The following is a 21,672-nucleotide window of genomic DNA, read 5'->3' as shown; positions in this document are numbered from 1 at the left end:
CCACATGTGTCGCCAAAGATTACACAACGGAGATTTTCGAGATTGCCACTTTAAGCAGTAGTGAATAACAAATAAACAAATTCACCTCAGGGATCTTGCATGAATAACTGGAGTGACTCTGTGTAAACCCTATGAAATAGGGAAAGCAGTTGGACTATGGTAATTAAGTATAGTATGCCACACATTACCTGTCCAGATGTCCAGATGTGTGGCCCCCTGAATCCCTGAGTCTTACAGCGAGGAATCTGTGACAGGAAATAAGAACAGATTTAGTGCTCTTTGCTGCTCCAGGTGGTTTCTGAATCTGAGAGCGGAAATAAATTCAAAATACCTCCACTGGGAAAGAAGGTCGTCAGGTTGTGGCACAGGATCAGCACCCATCGGTTCCCCAGTGAGATCACAGAGGTCGCAGGGATGTCCTCAGCTTGAAGATGCCGTCACCAGTACCTGTGTAGCTCACAAAAACCTTCACCGCTGTGCTCAACAGAGAGAATACTTTATTCCTGCAATGGGAAAACTAAATGACAGTACTTTCTAAGGGTCGGTTTGTTCAGTCTACCCAGACTAAAGAACCTTTATTAGGCTCCAAGAAATGTCTTTGTAACTGAATACATGTAGATTAAAAATTTGATACTTTTCATTGTTGATCTATTATTACACATTCCTTTTCTAACAGACATGGTAGATTTTGTGTATTGAACATTTAACAGAGAACATATTTCTGTTAATCCCTTTATGAGATTTTATGGTGCCCGATAGAGCATTTAAAATGCCTCGTCTTTTATGGATTTTGGGAGTAGGTGTACGAGGGAGTTACATATGGAAGCTGCCAAGAACAACCATTCCTGTGCTGGAGGAACCTAAGGAGCTCTACAGGAGCAGCTGGAGGCCAAATCTGCCTCCATACTGCTAACACCTTCAGATATCATCATCCTTTTGTGTTCAGTGCAATTCAGGAGTTTTGTGAAGTAGCACTAATGTGAACACGTTCTCTCAAGCAGCCACTTCCACTTCATTCACTGATGTCTCACTTTTATTTCCTCTGACATCCTGCTGAGGTCACTAATGGATAAACTGAGGTCTGCCTGTTTTGATAATAAGCACAGAAGCTATAACATGAAAAAGAAAATTGGATAAAAAATACTCAACAAACAGCTGTGCAGGAGAAGACAGAAGCCCAGGTGGGCTCCAGAGCATCCTCCTTAAAAAATCTAATCACAAAAAGAAAAGCAAGCAAAAAATGAATAACTAAATAAATGAAAATAAATCTGTTTTGAGGCGACAAAGTGCGAGTGGAGGCAGTTAGAGTGGGACTGAGGATTTCTGATGTACAATGGTGGCACATGGCAGAGGAAATCTCTGTTAATGGAAGTCTGACACCAAAACAATATTTTTCTTATATTTACCGCCTGTATCTACTGCAGCTGTGAGCCATTTATCTTAAAATGACAAAACAACATGTAATGGTGTGTCCAAAATCCATACTAAGACATACATACATACATACATACATACATACATACATACTTACTAACTCCAAGCTGGTTTTCAGCATGTGGCATGATCACATTGCTAAAGTGACAAAATTAAGTGCACAATGGTTGATTTAACACTGTGGTTTCCAAACTTTGAATTTAACTCATGGCCGACTTGAAAATCTCAAAAATGTTTGGGACCCACATCTGACTCCAAAACAATCCGGAGGCCAAATAATACTTTGTCTGAGCACTTTTTATTTTAATGGTAACGAGCGAACATTCAGGATTGAAGCGAAAGCAGGGTTTTTCTTTTCTGTCTGACAGGGGGGAGATCACGATTCACCATCTGTCTGTTGACTCTCCTCTGAATTATTCCCACTGCTAACCCGCTATCCATCAGGATACTACAATTAGACTGATTACTAGATAGTAAACAACACTAGATAGTATGCGATGTAAGACTTGCTATCACTGGCCTTAACACAAGAAAGGAGAAAAAAACAAACTGATAGAAATTTTAAACATTTTTCATGTTTTTGAAGATCATTTGTTCATTATCATTTAAATTAGTATTTATATTTTTATTTTCTAATTGACTTTGTTTAACAGAAATTGCACTGTTTTGCAAATGATTTGTCGTCCCACTTGCAATACCTTTGCCGCCCACAGGTTGTAAACCACCATTTTAACATGTTAGAGTAAAATGTATGTTGAATTTATCCCTACAAGACAGTATAGTATGGATTTTGCGTAATCCAAATGTCTCGCGACGCTTATTCACACGGAACAACAAAAAATGGCAAATAAATTAAAGAGCCTCCACCAATAACAGCACCTAGAAAGAGAAAACCCCTCCCCCCAATTTGAAATGCTCCACAGATCAAATTTAGGTGCACAGATCTTATTTAACATGTCTACTCTATTTAATAAACAATTCCAACAAGAGCCCAACCAATAATAGATTTGATGAGGTCAAAATTAGAGAAAAGATCCCTTAAATGTGGGCGTTAATGAACTGGAGATAATCAAATTTACAGAGTGAAAAAAAAAAAATATATGTCTGAAAGTGGTGCCATAAAGTCACAGTAAGGCATAGAACATGTAATTACTTTACTTCCAAGTAGAAAAAAAAAAACCCTAAAAAGCCAGTGGTCTCTTCCCGTGAGACCCCATCCTCAAAGAGTCAGTAGGAATCATATAACTTTATGCTTTAATAAAATGATTGTAGGCTTTGCTTTTTGGGGAAATCAAGCTTCTTGTAAAGAAGGTTCTGTACTTTACTCATCAGGCTGAATTGAGTTAAATTAGGGCCAAATGACCACAGCTGATTTTGTCATCCAGAAAACTGTATAATATTACCTTGGAGGAACAAGCCCAAAAATCCAGAGTAACAGCTCCTGTGCAAGATTAAATCATTAAAATGTATAAAAATCCCTCTCCTTTCTAACTAAATTTAATTAAGTAGCTTCCAGACTAAATCCAAGCTTCCACCTTAATTCATCTGGTCAATAAAAAAACCATGTAAAATAACTTTACACTACAACATAGAGAATGAACTTCATTTCCAACTCATAAAAAAAGCAGATGTTGGAGGTTTAGAAGCATTTTTTTCCTTTTGTGACTCTTGGCAACTTATAACTGAAGGCCAAATAATCATAATAACTGAAATGTCAAGTGTATTTAAAGCACATGGTTAGCTCATATTGTACTGAGGGAAGAAAAAAAAAAAAAAAAAAAAGCACTATCCACTACAAATTCTGGCAGTCACGCTTATGGAAAACATGGCACACAATCACAGTAAACTCATTTTCTGGCACGATATAATGAATTTTTGAGGTGTATCATTGAAGAGAGACACAGGAAAAGACGGCTATCAAAACCACATTTTTTCATTTTTATTTCTTCAATGCTTAATACCATGGGACAGGATTTTAAGAATGGAGACTTTATTTCAGTCAATATTTGCCTCAGAATGAATATATGCTTTGTATAATAATAATAATAATAATAATAATAATAATAATAATAACAACAATAATAACAATAATAATAATAATATATAAAGTCTGCATTGGTTTTTGTGAGGAAAAGGAAAGGATAGAAATGTACAAGGAGGAGGCACCTATATCCCCAGCTGGACCTGAACATTCTGAACATTCCAAGACAAGAAGTAGAAATTACAAACTGAACAAATTTACTTCAGAGGCAATCCAGCAACAGGTAGCAATGTCATTTTGATGGAAGTTCTTTCCTTTTTTTGTTTAAAAGGATTTAAAACAACATTTACAAGACACCTAACATTCCATTCAAATCCTATTAAAAACAACAGAGAGAGAAAAAAATCTAATCTTTTGACTGCCTCGTGCCCATGGTTCACTCTAGGCGCATCTTCCATGTTGACTGATAGTATACATCTTTCATTGTCCCGCCATATTACCTGTATAATCCAGCCATCAAAAAAATAGAAAACAAAAAAAAGGGGGGGAGCAATCACTTTTTTTTGTCGCCTTTCTCTTCTCAACTCTGTGTATACTAACCGTGTGAGATTGTAAAAAGGCGACGCCTTCAAATGATGCTGTACAGATGTGTTCACTGTCGGCCACACTACCAATGATATGGCAAAGTCAACAGAAAGACTTGTTGGTTTTTCCAGGCCTTTTTGATTCCGGAGCTGGGGCGGGTGATACGGCTGGCATGCATCTCCCAGTCTACAAGATGAACTTCCCTAGGAAGAAACCGATGAAGATGGCTGCTATGACAACAAGAAGGGAGGGCAGGGAGGCGGTGGAGGCTTCTCGGCCGAGGAGGCTGGTTGAGTTTGATGTCATGTGGTCTGAGCGGGGTACCTTTCTCATTCTAATACCATCCTCCTGTAAAATAGATGACATAGTATGAAGGAAGATTTTCACTGAAGAGCAGAAAAAAGATCAGTGCAGTGTAGGGCAAGTTTACAAGTGCTCACCAAGCATGTCCACAAATATTCATATAGCAAAAACACAGTAATGAGCTGAAATAGATCAGTCAATGAGGGCACATATAGACCCCAATCACACTGCTATTAACATGTGATCAGTATCTGGATAAGGAGGACAATATGCCAGGGGGAAAAGGAAGCAGAAAGAATCAGATCGGCCACGGCACTAGTTTGTCATATTGTTTAAGAAGTCTGAAACCCACTTCCCCCTTTACTTTTTTCTGACATTTGAGTGGGCTGTGACCGATGTTGTCAAAACAGGCAATCCAATGAGCACATTCTGTTCTCCTGGTGACTGGTCAGCTGTATGAGGGTGGTAAAATAAGCATGGTTTAAACTTCTCTCTCAAATGCTCTGTTTTTTAAATATTCTCTCTTCCACCTTCATCCCTTTTCATGTCATGTATAACAAGTGCAACACAATTAATGCTTTTGAGGAGAGAAAACTGTGTGTAATTAACCCTATTTGAACAGTTATTGTGTATCATCTCTCTACGACGGCCGGCTTTTGTGTCCCCCTTTGGAACAGATATACACTTTTGCCTCTAGCTGTGGTTACATGACGTCATGTAGGGTCTATTTTGTATTGGACCATTCATAATCCAGGTTTAGACTTCCAGCTATACAAGTACCGTTAGTCCTGTTAGTGAGGCCTCAGCTCTGTCTGTCTGTCACGTGACTTTTGTCTTGCATTTTCTTACAGTACTTCAACAGTATTCAGCGGGGCATCCTTTGACCTCATACATGCCATGATGGCTAACAAGTCCGGGCGCTGTGCCAACCTAATTAGCATATTGAGATCCAATGAGGCACAGGTCGAATCGAGATAATAAGAACATTAGGTGATAACACAATGATCTGATGTTATCCTCAACATCCTGATGACTGGTTGCTTATTAATACCAAATGTAAATGGGGTCAAAAGGCTTAGACAGTAAATCCTCACCAAACTCAGACAGTGTAGCAGCCACCTTCTGTCTTGTGTGATTACAACTTTTGGTGACGTCACAACACAGAACGATGTTGATAGAATCAGTGAAATCTAAACTTGTAAAGATCCTTTTTCTGCCCACATTTATTTACTGCGGATTCACTCTAATTACTTGCTCTGAGTTTCATTTTGCTATACGACACGGCTTCCTGATTTTCACAACAGGTTTCAGTTGGATCCTGTACAAAATGAAAAGTGCAACAAAGCCACAATTTTTCATCACATTACAAATATTACTTTTTCAGCAAGTCTGACCTTTAGTTGCCGGTTCTCCTCAACCAGCTTGTTCATCTCAGTTTGCAGCCTCTTGCACTTCTCCTGCACTTTCTTCATCTCTGTATCGTCCAGTTGGGCAGTGACAGGCACCGTGGCTGCTGCTGGGTCGGCCTTTGCAGAGTTCATCACCGGGGCCGCTTTGGTCGCCTCCACGTCATTCTGCCCGACAAGGAGAGGGAGAGAACCACTGAAGTGAAATCCAGCATGCCCTCAGCTAAGTAGGGAGGTTAGCCTCTAGACGGGAGCCTGTGCCAAAGAAAGGCAGCGTTGTCCTGAGGCCCAGAAGCTCACAGTGCCAGATCAAAGAGACCAGGGAGGAAATATCCCTCCAGAAGTCATGTTTGATGTGGCTTTGTTTTGAGGAGCAGACAACATGACGGCATGGAGAAACGGTGGGTGCTTTGTAATAAAAATACAACAACTGTATTGTTGGTGATGGATGACAATCAGCAGACAGACAGTATATGTTATTTTCCCTTGTGCCAAAACCCAAGGCAAGCATTTATATACATGTGATTTTTAGACTCATTGTCTAGGTGGTACAGAAAACATCAGGATGTTCAATCTTAAATTAACAGGACTGTTATGATCGACACTGATCTTTCCTGTCTGACAGAAGAGTGGGTGTAGGCCCACACCCACCTACTCTAGTGGGCAGTTCTGTTCATTTAATTTTTTTAACTCGAGTGTATTTAAGCATCCCATAACACTAATAACAAAGCACCTCTGATGCACTTGCTGAATGTTACCAACAGTACTTACACATTGGGTTGGGCATCTTTTGAAAATTTACCATACCAAAACAATACTTTGATACTTTATTCTAAGGAATATTGAGATGTTTTTCTACAAGTCCTGTTTATTCATTTGACGAAAAAACACTAATCAATACAGACAATTCTGCAGGTATCTGACTCCGGAGCTTCAGCATCAGGATCTGCCACTACTATTCAACATTCATCATCATCATCATCATCATAACAAATGATGAGCATTGTTAATATTAAAATAAATAAATCATTAATACCCTTCTCATTCTGACAGCCAGTCAGTTAGTGCTTGGACGCTGTTACTAAATAGCTGTTACTGATCTCCACTGTCGCCAAGTGCTTGCTCATGGTGGGAACTGTTGGGTTTCTCATTATTATGTTGTAAGGTCTTGACCTACTGTGCAACTCTATAGTAATTGCTACCTGCTATGAGTATTAGTTTCTTATACTTGGAGCCACACACTCACAGGGTGGGGTAAAAATTTTATACTTCGCCTTTTTTACTCTACAAAAATGTTGCACCTCATCCTGCATTTCAGCGTTAGAATATTACACCTGACAATACATCTCCATCATATAAAGTTCCAAAGTTTACATGACACACATTACACGCATGCTACACGTGCCTAAGCAGAGAACAGATAACGTGCTGACTCAGCAATCCACATATCCGCACTGTAGCAGCTTAGTGGAAGCTAAAGCTGGCTGCTCCCGGTGGCAGTCTCACCTGGACTGTATGGGCCTGTTGAGCTGTCCAGCAGCACTGCTTATCTAAATCCTGATTACACTGAGGGCTCCGTTAATACAGGCTCCCAGTGTTCACAGTTAGCTAAAACTTAATGCTATCCTATAATAAATCCTGTCATCTCTGAAACGCTGATACTGTAATGAATTTAGTCAAGTATTTATTCAGCTATATGGTCATTTTAAAGCTGAGTTGGTTAAAAAAAAAAAAAACTAAACAAAAAAAAAAAAAACTCTTAAGTCAGAACTAGTACTGGGCTACTTCATCGTACACACACTTCAATGTTAGTTACCACAGTCTGTAGAGGCTGAAGCAACCAGCTACTACTCACTCACATAACAACCACTGTTTACACTTTACCCACATCTTTCAACCTCTTTCCTCACCTTGAAAAAGTTTCACAGCAGCTGCAGTTGTTATTCACACTCGTCCTTGATGTAGGTGGCATAGGTGTCGTGAGTCGTTAAAATGCAAAATGGGGTGCAAAAGGCACCCTCCGGCTGCAGCTCTTGTGCTCCGCAACAGCAACGTGCACGCAAAGAATTTATGCATCCCATGACGGAACAGTTACATATCATACAGTGGGAATTCTGATTATGCTGAATGTTAATGTTGTTTGTAATTTTCAAAACAATTACTACTCGAGCAGATTTGTGTGTTGAAACAATGAAACAATGGACACTTTTTAAATATGAAGCACAGAGTTTCAGTGAATACCAGCTGGAAATAAAAGTTGATCAAACTTTATTTGGCATTTTTGGTGGTTGTTCCAATTTTTCCACCTTTTCCAACTGTATCACAAACTTTGCTGAACATCTGGACTGCCATTTACCACCTCTGAAACACCTGAAGTTGCCATACGATTACCGAACAGTGAAAAGTCTCATGATCAGCCCGGCAATATTAATTTTTCAACATCTAAAAAACTTATGACATAAAAGACACAATTAAGTATTTTAGGTGAGGCTTTGATTTATCAGATAGTGAGAATGTGAGAGAAGTGCACATGTAGTCGAAAAACTGATGGAGCTATGGTTTCTATATTTTTTCACGAGACACAATGTCTTTGCCAGTTTTTCCACTGGTACTACACTTTCTACTTAGTTCACATTATAGCAGGGAATCTTTCCAATGTTTTTGCCTCTCTGGCAATTTCTGGCAAAGTTTAGCATTCAAAATAAGCCCTTCAACAAAATAAAGGTTATGATTAAAGTTATGTGGAAATGAGCTGTTTTTAATGTACAGCAGCACCTCTTACCACTTTATCGTTTTCAGAAGGCAGTTCGAAGACACATCTCAGCTTGGAATCCATGAGATCATCGGGTTTTGCATCTTTCCACTGGTGGAGATGAAAAATGGGCATGTTATTCATCAACTCAAACTGCTAGCAGCTGGAATCCATCCACACACACATACCCATAGACTTCAACCTACTTCATACTGTTCACATGCAATGCGGCCTTGAAGCTTTAAGAATTACAAAAACATAAAACATGCACCGCTTTTCATTTAAAAACAGTTATAACCACAGACACATTTTCCTACACAAAATAGCCTCAAACCATTTTAAGTATACATTTTTCCATTTTACATTGGTTTTAGGTCTGTATTTTTAAAATGGCAAATTTCCACAAAGTCAGCTCCTTAACTCAGAAACATGTGATTTTATAAACACAATGATAAATGTGCGTGTATTAAAAAGTGCTCATGAAGCACAGAATTTCTTAATGGTCGAGTAAAGGGAATAATTTGAGTCACTGGAGAAAAGTATAACACAGAACTGCAAATGGGTAGAGCAATGCCGTGGAACGAATTTATCTAACACAGATCAGTAACCTTGCTGGATTCCAGTTTACTTATCAGAATCAGTCAGACCTTTGTTCCTCTACACTTCCTGGATTTTCCTTCTCATTCAAGACAAGCCAGTTCATGAACAGCACTTACAGGGTATGTGCATGTTTTATTGACTGACTCAGCCTTTGCTGTCCTCTGGTGGATGACCAGAGAATACATCTCAATTTGTTTAATGTTCCACCAACAGCCTTCTCCAGAGGCACAGAACCCTGCTTGGTTAAGTATCTCAGCAGAATGTCAATAACCACGCCACAGTCAATGATCAAATACCTCTTGCACTGTGGATGACAAGTTTTCAGTGATTCCTACATTATGTGCACTAGTGGAGGTGATTTCGGAAGCATTTCCATCTACAAACAGTGCTCTGTTGAATCAACAAAAAAGATAAAAAGATAATAATCTGTGTTTGTGTATATATATATATATATATATATATATATATATATATATATATATATATATATATATATACACTGCTCAGTGTGCTTTAGGTAACAGAGAGTGAAGAGCAAAGTGTAAAATCCCTTTTCAACAGGATTTGGTATAATATATATATATATATATATATATAATATATATAACAGGATTTGGTATAATATATATATATATATATATATATAATATACCAAATCCTGTTGAAAAGGGATTTTACACTTTGCTCTTCACTCTCTGTTACCTAAAGCACACTGAGCAGTGCTGCTACAGGAGGCTGTACATTACTGTTTTTTTCAATCAATTATTACTATTTATTGAAGATTTCCACAATATACAAAATATAAACGTTACACTGTAGACAGTCCAATCCCAAAGTCAGTCATTTTACATGATTGTCAAAGAGGCAGAAACAAATAAATTAGGATTACATTCTCTGCTTCCATTTTTTTCTCTAAATGTCAAGAATGGCAGCCAAATTGCACAGAATCTTAGAGCAGACCCCTGGAGAGAGTATCTTCTCTAGCTTGAGATATTGCATAACCTCTCTGATCCAAACAGAACACATTGGGGGGGGGGCAACAAAGTGCAGAAAGTCAGCATGTTGCACTTATGATTGCTTAGATGCGCACCCTGTGGTGCAACACCAAATAAAGCAATAAGAGCAGATGGATTCAAGGGCTCCGTTAGTATTTTAGAGAGTATTAGAAATTGACTGCCAGAGCTGAGGTAGTCTAGGACATGTCCAGAACATATGTAATAGGCTTGCAGGGGCTTGCTTGCATCTGTCACATGTAGAATCTAATTCTGCTCTAATTCTAGACAATCTGAACTCTGAGCAGTCAACAGCACGCCGTTGACAAATGAATGATGAGTAAATTGCATCTGAAACATTTCCATTTAAGCGCTCTTCCCATTTATTTTAAGACGATCCAAAAAAGTGCCAGGTTATACATGAACGGTGTCTTTTTGTAGCAGGAAAAACAAACTTTTGTATATGAAAAAAAAAAAAAAAAAAAAAAGAAATCAAAGAGCTTCATGCATGGACAACTGTGTTAGCTGCTTCTGTTTGGGTTATTTATTTTTGTGGAGGCAAGGTGACTACCACAACAGATAATGTACAAAAAAACTGCTAGTGTGATTTTTCGCATGCATTTTAAAAATCATCTTTGCAGAGTTTCATGAAGTCAATCAAAAAATAATTAATAAAAAAATTAAAAATTAAAAACACTCACCAGCGCATCCATGTCAGAAACATTTGGTGGGGCAAAAATCGTCTGCACCATAAATTTGTGTTTACTTTTCTCATTGGGGTCATAGTCAAAGGGCTGCAGCATGACTGTGAACGAAAGTTAAAAAGATAAGTTAAAATGAGCAGATATCCAAACAGTCCACAGAAAAAACCTGCCTTAACACTAAAATCTTGCATCCAGTTCTAATAATATCAAGATATATTATTAAATTATTTTATTAAAATGTATAGGTAAAAACAACCAAGATCTAAAACTGGATAAAAAGTTGACAGAATACCACAATGCTGACGTATGCGCAAAGGGAATATGATGCTTTTTACACAAGACCAAATAATAAGCACTGTTGCCTCGATAAAAATTCTAGATTTCTTTTGGTTTGAAATTGTACACAATTCAACAATATCTATAAAAATCAGTCCAGTCATTTTTAGAAATTTGAATGTGAAGTCACAAAGTGTACCTTTAATACTCCATCAAAATGTATAAAATCAAAGAAATCCCGTGTGTAGCCTTGATGACTGGCTACTCCTAAGAGAACAGTGTTCGTAGTCAGCTTGAATAAATGTCACTTAGAATGTATTCCACTGTTGTGTTTTCAAAGCAGCCGTTTAATCACTATACAAACAACAAAAGGAAGTTGTGTGCCCATATTTTGGACAAATAACATGGTGAACAGACAAAGAAGTGAAGTATGCTGCAGGGATGGGCTGAGAGGTGTCTGTGTGCGATGTTTTTTCTCCACTCTAAAAAGGCCATCTGTGAAGTACCTTGTCCCTTGCATGAATTCAATTTTAACAGCCACCATTTTAAAACAAAGAAACCATTTTAGTTCAGTAACCTCAGACAATTTGCCAGACAACTAGCCTGAATAAGAATCCATCTTGAACCAAATACCAAGTTATAGTAGCCAGAATTGAGGCTAATTTGACCTTCAAAAACTGAATGAAAACCTTATTTGCCAGCAGCTATATTTACATGCATAATAATCAAATAATCTCCACAACTCAAAGGCAGGTAAGGACATCCTCCAACTAAGGTATTTTTTTTCAGGCCCTTTAAGGTCAGTTCCATTAACATTCCAGTTTTATGCAGCAGTTGTATTTAATCTAAATCCAATATTTCTGTCACGACTCTACTGCGTTAGGCCCTTGTGGCCATCTTTGTCGACTACCGCCTCGTGGTTGTATGTTGCCACCAACCAGTGCAGTTGGAGTTAATTAGCTTGTGAGTACTTGAGTAATGGCCGGAAATGTGTTTTTCTGGGGTCACAATGACTTTGACCTTTGACCATCAAAATCTAATCAGTTCATCTTTGAGTCCAAGTGAATGTTTGTGCCAATTTTGAAGAAATTAATTCATTAACAAGGCCAAAAACATGTTTTGCAAGGTAAGTGGCCTTGACATTTGACCACCAAAATCTCAACAGTTCATCCTTGAGTACATGTGAACATTTGTATGAAATTTGAAGAAATTCCCTCAAGGCATTACTGAGACTAAGGTGAGACTTTCCTAGGTGAGGAAAAGGTTAGGTCAAGTAAGAGGCCACCAAGCCTGACTGCCTTTATTGTACTATGGCATGATGGCATATAAATGTAGCAAATAACTGTCCAAAAGTTGTTTCTCAGTTGTTTTGCTTAGACAGAAATTACATATTTAAAGTAATTTCCTCTCAAGTCTATTTTAAGAGTTAACGACATCATCCTCTACAGTCATTTCTTTTTTGGCAATGAGCCTCGTCTCTACAGTCTTTTTGATGAATGTATTCTGCAGCAGGTGATTCAAGACCGCTTTTCTGTTTTTAAGTTAGGGAATTTGTCCATTATAGTGTCCACTGATGGTGTAGGTGGTCACGGTCTACTCTATAACTGCTGTACAGGTCAGTATCTGGACACAACACTACATGGGCCACAATCAGAATAGAGATTGTGTGGACTAGATAAAAAAATGCTTTCACAAATCACAGCTTGGGTTTTTAACACCTCAGCTTCAACCAAGTGGCAGCCCATGGTGTTGTCACCCATTGGTTTGTGAACTGCGGGTTTTTTTTTTTTTAAACAGTCAGTGGCTTCAACTTTTCACATGGCCTTGTTGAATTGTGACCAAACTGTGCTATATTTCTATGACCCAGTTTGCTTCTCAAGTTTTCTGCTATCTCTCTCCAATCAACAACAAACTTTAGTAGGCCAAGGCAAAGTTTGCAGAGAAAAAACAGACAATGATTAAAAAGATATTTTGTAAAAAAGTGTCTGGATAAACTTACCAGAGATGTTGACAGAAGCTCCGGCCTCGATGACACCACTGTTTGGCCGTACACAGTACCTGCGCGGTGCCGTCGTCTTCACTTTGAAACACACTCTTCTGTCAGAGGGGTTCTTCAGTTTGAGGTTGGTGGTGACTACATCTGTGAAAGGACCTGATGGACAGAATGAAAAAAAAAAACAAGTGGATTATTATTTGTGTATTTTTGAGTACACTCTCCCTGTGGCTGCACCGAAAAGTGAAAAAATATAAAAAGCAACAAAAATACTCTAAAAGCCATATTTCTCTTTAAGAAAATACAAAGCAGTGCAGCTCTCTACTTTAAAAAGGTATGTCTTCTATGATTAATGATTGAAACAGCATTTAAGGAACATTTTTCTGGCAGCACATCCTGTACTAGTTGCACTAAAGAAGGGCTGATGGTTTCATGCAGCAGCAAGAAAATCCAAACTAAACACAATTTTTCAGTGAATTGGCTGAATTCAGAATACCAGACAATGGAGGGTGAATATGTTGTATGTTTACAGTGAAATTGCTTAGGTAGGGGAAATTCAGTGTTTCAAGTTGTACCTCATCCCTGGATGACAGATGACAGCCTGCAGTGTTTTGATGGCATGGTTCAAAAAGAACATTAAAAAGATTGAGTTAAAAAGTAATGTCAGGCTGCAACTCAATTAGGCTTGCATAATTAAGAAGCCTAACTGAATAATGAGTTCCTTGGCTTGAAGCTGGAATTCAGGATAGTTATTTTGTAAATATTCTAAAAACAGCATAGATGAAAAACCTGTAGGCAGTACAACACTGATATATTAGCAGTTACTGCTATACATTTGATTCAATGATGACCTGCAATGTATCAATTTTACTTTTCTTGTGTTAAAAACATTTTGCCAAGGATTATGTTTGTTTTACTGAAGAGACTTTTCAGCTACTTCAAACTCATTTGTAAGACAAATCAATGCATTGCTTAAGAGCACCTTGTTTATGGAGATAACTGTCCTCCTAAAAAGTGCTGCCTGTTGCAATATTAAAAATCAATCTTTAAATATTTCATCAACCCTGATGGAAGTGAGGGAAGGGTATTACTACCTATAAATGCATAGCTTCACATGAAAAGTTCTTGAAGATCTGGATCTACAAAACTTCCCCAAGGCCCTGCATATGCTTCCAGAAGCAATGGGCCAAACCACCTGAATCAATTACGATTTTCCCCAGACAGCTAATTTCATATAGATGTCCCATGTTCATATTGGAAATTAAGGTCCTGTCCTAGTCAGGTCATATATCAGGAGATCAATAGTTGGGTCTCCATCTTGTGACAGAGCTGGCTTCAAATTAGGTCCTTAACCATGGTCAGCACCATCCAGCTTTGATGAGCCATGACATGTCAAAAACAAAACTGGACGCCAAGTCAGAGGTACCCTAAATTCGATCAGCACAATTAGCCTGGGAGCCTGGAAAAGAAAAACATGCCCCGTGATTCACGGTTAGTTGACATCACACCATGCATGCTATGGGTGAGGTCTACTGATTTTACCTGCAACAGTATTTGACAACTGTCCATCAATCATTTATTTTGATCTCAAAAATTCTCTGTAGAAGTTGGGTTTCATGGTACTTGAGCTCTAAGGGAGCGCACAAATGGAAAATTTGGTTTTGTCTGTGAGGCTAGACCATCTGATTTTAGAGGGGAAGTCCTGGTTAAGCCAGATCCTCTGGGGGATCCACTTTTATACAGATCCTTTGAGGGGTCCACTTTTATAGGATGCATCCTATAGAGCAGTGGTTCTCAAACTTTTTCATATCAAGGACCCCTAAACTAACACAAATTTAAACCATGGACCCCCACTTGATATGATTTTGCCCCAGATTTTTGCTTTTAGATGTGTTTGGGTTTTAGATTGCTTGGGTTTAATACAGTTTTATTTTGATTTTGGACCAAGATATGCAAAATAGCTAGAAGCTAAATCTGGTTCAAAGAATCTTTCCTTTTTTTTAGATTAATATTTTGTACACTGTCCCCGATATAAATAAATCTAATAAAAAGATATGAAGTTAAACTTTTTTACCTTTGAAACCCTCTAAATCTAATAGATAAGTTTTTAATGAATGCTGAATGATTTGTCATCATTAAACAAATTACAGATCTTGTGCAAAATTATCAAATATTATACCCACTAAATGCTGGGTTCCAATTCTTAGAATTAATTAATTCAATTTCTCAGTTAAGCCAACTGTATGATACTTCAAAATGAAAACTTAAAATACTTAATCATCCTCAGGTGCCTCCTGTACCCTGGCCTGCAGTACAAGTATCAAAAAAAAAAAAAAAAAAAAAAGTTTTAATACACAACATACTGTTTTATTCAGGGTCAACAAATTCACAATGTGGTGGTGATTTGCCCAGAGTACTAACTCCTTTACATCGTTTTCATATATTAAAATGTTCAAAATATCCTTACTACTTTCTATACCAATTACAGCTTGTTTGGAGCTCTGGAGTTCACAAAGCCTACATTCAGTCGTCCTTCACAACCAGTGCTCAGAGAGATAAGAAGCAATGCATGACCAGATTGGAGTGGCTCCACCCAGCAAAAGCTAACATGTGGCTTTACGGAGATGACTGGGGCGGTGTTTTCAGCACAGGTGCGTCACAAAGGCATTCCTGAAAACCTGAAAAACCTTGTCACTGGTACTGTGTTTGTAACATCTGCTATATTTTTTTTCCAGCAAGCTCTGCTTCCAACATCTTATTTCATGGCAATTGTTTTATGAAAGTTGTATAAAAAAAAAAAACTATGAGGTTCTTCCTGCCATGGCTATACCTGTTTATTGTAACAAAGGCGCAGTATTATAACATTGTTAAAGTGTGATTACCATGATTGTTGTTTCTTAAGATGCACTGCTTCATCTACCATCATCCTACCCCTAGTAAACACAAATGAAGAAACTAGTAACAGTGCTGCTGCATAGTAAATCAGTGTCCATATCGTTGACTCAGTGAAGTAATGTCAGTCCAAAAATGATCTTTAAGATATATATTGTATTGCTTGTCTGCCGTTTTGAAGTCCTGTACCTGCTGGTGGGACAAAGAGGAAAGGGGTACCTTTGGATAATGCACCACACATGAGAGCAGTACCTGCTCTTTAAACAAGAAACACTGAGGAGATAAAAATACTGACTCAATTTATTTGTCAGACCCTGTACTGTCAAACATACTCAATAAAGACACACAGAATTAAGACATCTAAGAAATTGCTTCTTCAAACAAAAAAAAAAACGTTGACAGATATATTTCTACACTACATGTATTTTATACAATGTGAGCATTACTAAAACCAAAACTGAAAACAGATATAATACTGGAAAGCAGTTGCACACATCAGATATACACCCACATTGCCTGCATCCATTGCCTAACTCTGAGATGCCACCTTTGCTCAAGCAGCGTTAGCACCGTTTCTCTCATCTTGTTGCATGTATGCTGAGTTAGGGTCCCCCAGGCCAGTCCTATTCTAAAAATACCAGCCAAGGAAAAGAGGGCTGCCCCCTCTAGCTTGCTGGAGGAATCCCAGCAGAGGCTCTAAAACAGACCAGCTCTCAGATACATGCAGACCGATTTAGCTCTGTCTCTGTGACAGCAGAGGAGCTCTGGTCATCTTTCTTCTCCTCATATTGCCTCTCAAAGACCACACAGGAACCACTTCATTTTGCTCTGTGTTCCTGTCCAAGTGGCATGATCCCTTCTCTTTCAATTTAGGGGTTTGGTTTAGATTTGATTACTCTCACATTTCATGCTGGATCATACCACGGGTAAACAATAAGTCTGTGCCAAGGGGCAAAAACCAAAGTCTGTGCATAACACACTATTCAAACAAGAGGTTAAAACCAGGACTACTCAAAATGTTCTAGAGCTTGCCAAGATAACTTGCTAGTTTTCCTCCTACTAAGCAGAAAAAACAATATTTGCAACTGTTTTGCATTATGATTTACATTTTCATATTAAGCTATTAGCATGGGTTTAAAACGCAGCCACTGGGATTTCCTTCCTCATGCCTTAGATTATATATGTTTTGTTGACAGTGCAATAGAAGAGAATGAGTCATTCATTAATTATTATCAGCATCAACATTACCTTTGTCATAACTTTGCAATTTAGCCTTGTATCCAATCCAGAACACAACAGGGTAAAAGTTTAATCTGATGAGGGAAAATGTAGACCGTGTGACTCATCGATAATCAGAAATTACATCTGAATGTCTTAAATCAGGTAAAATGAGGAGGTTCATGATCAGATTATGATGAACCATGTCTCTGGTATCAGACTGTCAATATCAATCTAAGGTTCAGGTAAAGGACAAACATTAATTTATGTGCTTGGATTTTACTCTTGATCCCCCTTTTTTAACCTCTATGTATCAAAAACAAACTGACTGAGCTGACCACTGCAGCGAGACATCTACTGTTAGCTTTTCAACAATCTGACTGAAGAAGTTGACCATTAAAGCAAAAGTAACCTGTTGCACAAACTAAAGGCAACCTTGATCAGAAGCTGAAGTTTAAAGTCAGTACTACTAGCTGCTACATTTTAAATAGCTGGTTTTGAACTTAACTCAAAATGAGCTAATGTATTTTCAGTTTTATCCTGTTGCAGTTTCATGAAGTGACATATATAGTTTCATGAAGTGCCCATAGGCCAATGCAAAAATTGTCAGCATCTTCCTAAAGACTATTGTAACATTCCATTTACCTCAGAAATCAGATGTTGGAGCTGGGAATGATGTCAAACCTGCAGTGACCACATTCAAGTACAACAAGTCTGAAGCTTTTTATTGTTGTTGCTTCCTTATTGTTGTTAATGTTAGCAATACCAGTTGATAACATCACATTACACAGTATTTTGCCCACAGACACACCGTAGAAACATGTCAAACAGATAGAGGTTTGACAGTACCCGGTCCAACTTGTTTAATGAGACACAAATAAGAAGCGCTAATAAAGAGTGTATTACTCCAGTTTTCACTTCTGTTGATGCACAGAGCAGCCATATTGGATTTTGAGGTCGGGGCTGGTGAGGGTCTTTCAACTTTCCAAGTCACAAATCTCACTTAAGGGAGTGTTCCAGTTAGACTTTTCAACTAGGAACTAGGAAAAATTCCGACTACTCAGTTCACGTGGAAGACGCAATCTATTCATCACCACAAGTCCTGCACCAAGTGATGCATCCACAGACCTGACAGAGGCAGAAGATAACACGTTTCCTGTTCTGAAACAAATCAAATCATGACCAGTTTAATAAAGTAAGTAGAATATTTATAGGTTGCTTCTTCTTAGCCTGTAGCCAAGTTTAGGCTCTGAATTATGTAATGGTACATTAAGGTGTGACAAATCAGTTTCACATAGTACACCTCATCATCAAAACATCACAATGACTACACCCCACCCAAAGCTATCCTGTGGGTCTGGTATTTGAGCTGGTGACATTTCTAACAATCCTGTCAGGTCCAGGCTACAACCAGTACCCACCCAAACCTAGTGCTGACTAACAATCAGCCTCTTAGAGTCAGCAAGACAATAGGCTGAAAGATTCTTGGTTCTAAGACAGTGGTACATTCAGCAACAATAAAACAGTGACTTACTGGCAGTAATGCCTGCAGCAGAGACATAGATTAATAACTGGGACAAATTTAAAAAAAAAATGTAGAGAGAAATTCTGGGTCAAAATTAATAGTGGTTATGATAAATAGATCAGCTGCTGGGATTGTTATACAATACCACTAGCTACACTGAAACGTTCAAGGTACATCAGGATAATTCAGTTTTACTGTTACCCCAATCACTTGTTATGGTCACTTAACTAATGACGGCAACAGTTGGAATCACAAATGTCACAAACTTAAAGCAACTCCATCTGTGACTTTCTTAATTGATGAGATGTGGCTGATGTGTGGTCTGTCAAATCCAAAAGAAGACAGTTTGTTGTTGCAGATTAACCAACAATGTCGTTAGTTAGTCATCAACTCTTACAATTAGCAAGCTAGCCTAGCTACCGTTAGCCAACGGTTGACTGACACATCGCTGAACGTTATCACTGCCTGGCAAAGAAATCAGTGGTAATCCAATGTTTAGATTCCTTTGGTTTCCAATGAGTATGAAAACAACAATGTCGTCTGGGACACGTTTACATATTTTGCTGAGTGTATACAGCTAATGGAGTGAGGAGAAACGAAACAAGGCTAGCCCCACACATACAGAAACGTTTCTTTATGTTGCTGAAACTGCAGGTTGTTACCGTTACAGTGTCCGTTGGCTAGCCAAGTTTGTCACCCAAGCTGTCAGTCACTACAGCAGCTTGACATGGCAAAGTGTCTCAAAGAGGTGTGTCAAGTTGTGCACTCCATTTGTCATTAAAAAAAAAAAAGAAGAAGTTAATTTCCTTCCATATAACGTCCGGGTTATGAGCAGTGAGCATTTCAAGGAACAGGCTAAGCCCCAAGGAAACAACAGTTTGCTGGTGCTAACACTACAACTGCAGCATATTAGCTTACGTTGCTGCTAAAGTGGGGGTGTTGGCAAACACGGTGTTCACTTTAATTTCGTTTCACAACCACAGACAGCTGCCCCACATTCTCCCACCACTTTGCTAGGTGTTGTCACGAACGGGATACCGTCCAGATGCACGCCACGCCGGCTTATCCACGTCACTACACTGCGAGGCTACACAGCGGCCCGTCTCGTCCCTGGCTAACTTAAAATGGCGGTGAATGCTAGCTAGCTCGCTAGCAGCGAAATTCGCTTGAGGGAGTGTGAAATCGCTTCAGTCAGACATTACTCCCAACTTCATTCAAGAGATTTTCATCCACCTACCTTTAAATCTGAGGTCGGAGGGAGGGTCAAGGACAAGGATCTGATCCAACTTTGACATTTTTAGCTGAAGGGGGGGATGCACTTGATTTCGGTATCGGGGAGTAACTGACAAGTGGAAATCCTGGATCCCCTGCCACCACTGAGTCAAATGCTGACTGAGCTCCGTGAACGAGCATGTGGGTACAAATACTTGAACGCGCGGGTGCACGACCCTGTTGCGCGCCCCCGTCGCTCAGATGTGATTATAGTACAGTAAACTAATTATACCGCGACCGCTCTGAAATACTTAAGAGGAAAAAAACACCTTATGAAATCCTTATCAGGATTTTTTTTTTTTTTTTTTTTTGAATCTTGTGTTCTACTTCTGTCTACAGCGGACTTGTTGTTTATTTACACACACATAAAGACCCAGGTTTTACTCCATATAATCTGGGTTTACATGATTTGATTAATTTAATTAAATTTCACACCTTCCTTAGAAGATTGAATCTGTGAGTCTTCCATCCCAGTCTACCAGAGAGACTCAGTGTTAAAACCTGAAATTGTTTCAGTTTGCCCCACATTATTGCAGAAGGTAAAACCTCCACTTTCTGCTGAAAAATGTGTTTAACCCATTGTTACATGACTTGGATGTTTGTGCAGAATGATGTGCTGAAGGGGAACCTGTCGAAAAACCATGTCAGATACAAATTATTATTTCAATATAATTTTGTATGTCTTAAAACATGTCTAGAGGGAGAGAGAGAGATTTTTCATCCAAACCTAGCATTACAAATTGTATGTGTGGGATTGAAATGAAGTGGGCATTAAGGAGGCAGAGAGTAAAGGGACATGTGGGATCCAGCATTTTTAGGGCTTGACCCACACTACAGGCAAAAGTCATATGAAATGATGCGACTCTTGATTTTTTTATTTTAAACCTTATGTTATGTTTATTTACAGATTTCTGTTGCAGAAACAGTCAGCCCCCCAATGATTTGATTAATTTAATCAAATGTCACACCTTTCTTAGAAGATTGACTCTGTGAGTCTTTCATCCCAATCTACTCGAGAGACTCAGTGTTAAAATCTAGTTTAAAAACCTGAATTGTTTCAGTTTACATTGATCTCATTTGCTTTAAAATTGTGTTTTATGAAACTGCTCCCATTTTTTTTTCTTTGAGTGAAGTAATTAACATGCAAATTAGCTGAGATTAGCTGTAAAGCTGCCACCAGCAATTATCTGCATTATTATAATCATCTATTAATTGTTTAGTGAAATATGCCCTTCATTATTGCCTGATGCTTAAATTAACATATTCAAACTGTTTCATCTCATATGGACAACAGTCAAAAAAGACTCAAACTATGAGTTTACCATCATAGAAAACTGACAAACCAATCAACTTCCTGTCAATGAATTAGTCATTTCAGCCCCAGAGTAGCCTACTCGTTGGTTTCTGAGCGTCTGGGGAAATAACGATGCATCCATGTAGAGTGGAGGTTGCTAGGGGCCCAGGAGGTTAATCTGACCATGCCAGGTTCAAGTATGAAGGCTGGATTACTAAAAGGAACTGCCCGGGGCCTCAGATCCTCAAGGTCCCCAGAAGCCTCAGGTTTACTCAATATAATTTGAGCCTATAGGTTTAATCAAATTTGTGATTACTCAAATTTTGTAGACAGGCACAATAAATAGTAAACCTATATAATAAACCTGAGGCTTTTGATGCCCCTGATGATCTAGAGCCAGTTGCTAATCCACCTGGTCTGTGTTTGTGGTTTAAATAGCAACTAC

The 21,672-nt window shown here is 38.5% G+C and overlaps 1 protein-coding gene and 1 long non-coding RNA gene across 2 annotated transcripts; both read right to left on the bottom strand.

Moving 5' to 3' along the window:
• Positions 1 to 188: 188 nt before the first annotated feature.
• LOC139629027 (uncharacterized) lies at positions 189 to 1,454 on the bottom strand. The gene is made up of 2 exons (XR_011692895.1): positions 332 to 1,454; positions 189 to 245 (listed from the first exon to the last, which is right to left on the bottom strand). It is a non-coding gene; the product is annotated as an uncharacterized lncRNA (long non-coding RNA).
• A 1,904-nt stretch (positions 1,455 to 3,358) lies between these two features.
• Positions 3,359 to 20,066, bottom strand: vapal (VAMP (vesicle-associated membrane protein)-associated protein A, like). The gene is made up of 6 exons (XM_071491360.1): positions 19,899 to 20,066; positions 13,033 to 13,185; positions 10,755 to 10,858; positions 8,492 to 8,572; positions 5,698 to 5,877; positions 3,359 to 4,348 (listed from the first exon to the last, which is right to left on the bottom strand). Exons 1-6 carry the CDS (start codon positions 19,954 to 19,956, stop codon positions 4,187 to 4,189), a joined length of 738 nt encoding a protein of 245 aa, XP_071347461.1. The 5' UTR covers positions 19,957 to 20,066; the 3' UTR covers positions 3,359 to 4,186.
• Positions 20,067 to 21,672: the final 1,606 nt, after the last annotated feature.

Source organism: Trachinotus anak, unplaced genomic scaffold (genome assembly GCF_046630095.1).
Source record: "Trachinotus anak isolate AG129_WGS33_773 ecotype Australia unplaced genomic scaffold, CSIRO_AGI_Tana_v1 ptg000012l, whole genome shotgun sequence".
NCBI classification, from domain to species: domain Eukaryota; kingdom Metazoa; phylum Chordata; class Actinopteri; order Carangiformes; family Carangidae; genus Trachinotus; species Trachinotus anak.
This window is presented reverse-complemented; position numbering and strand designations above follow the sequence as displayed.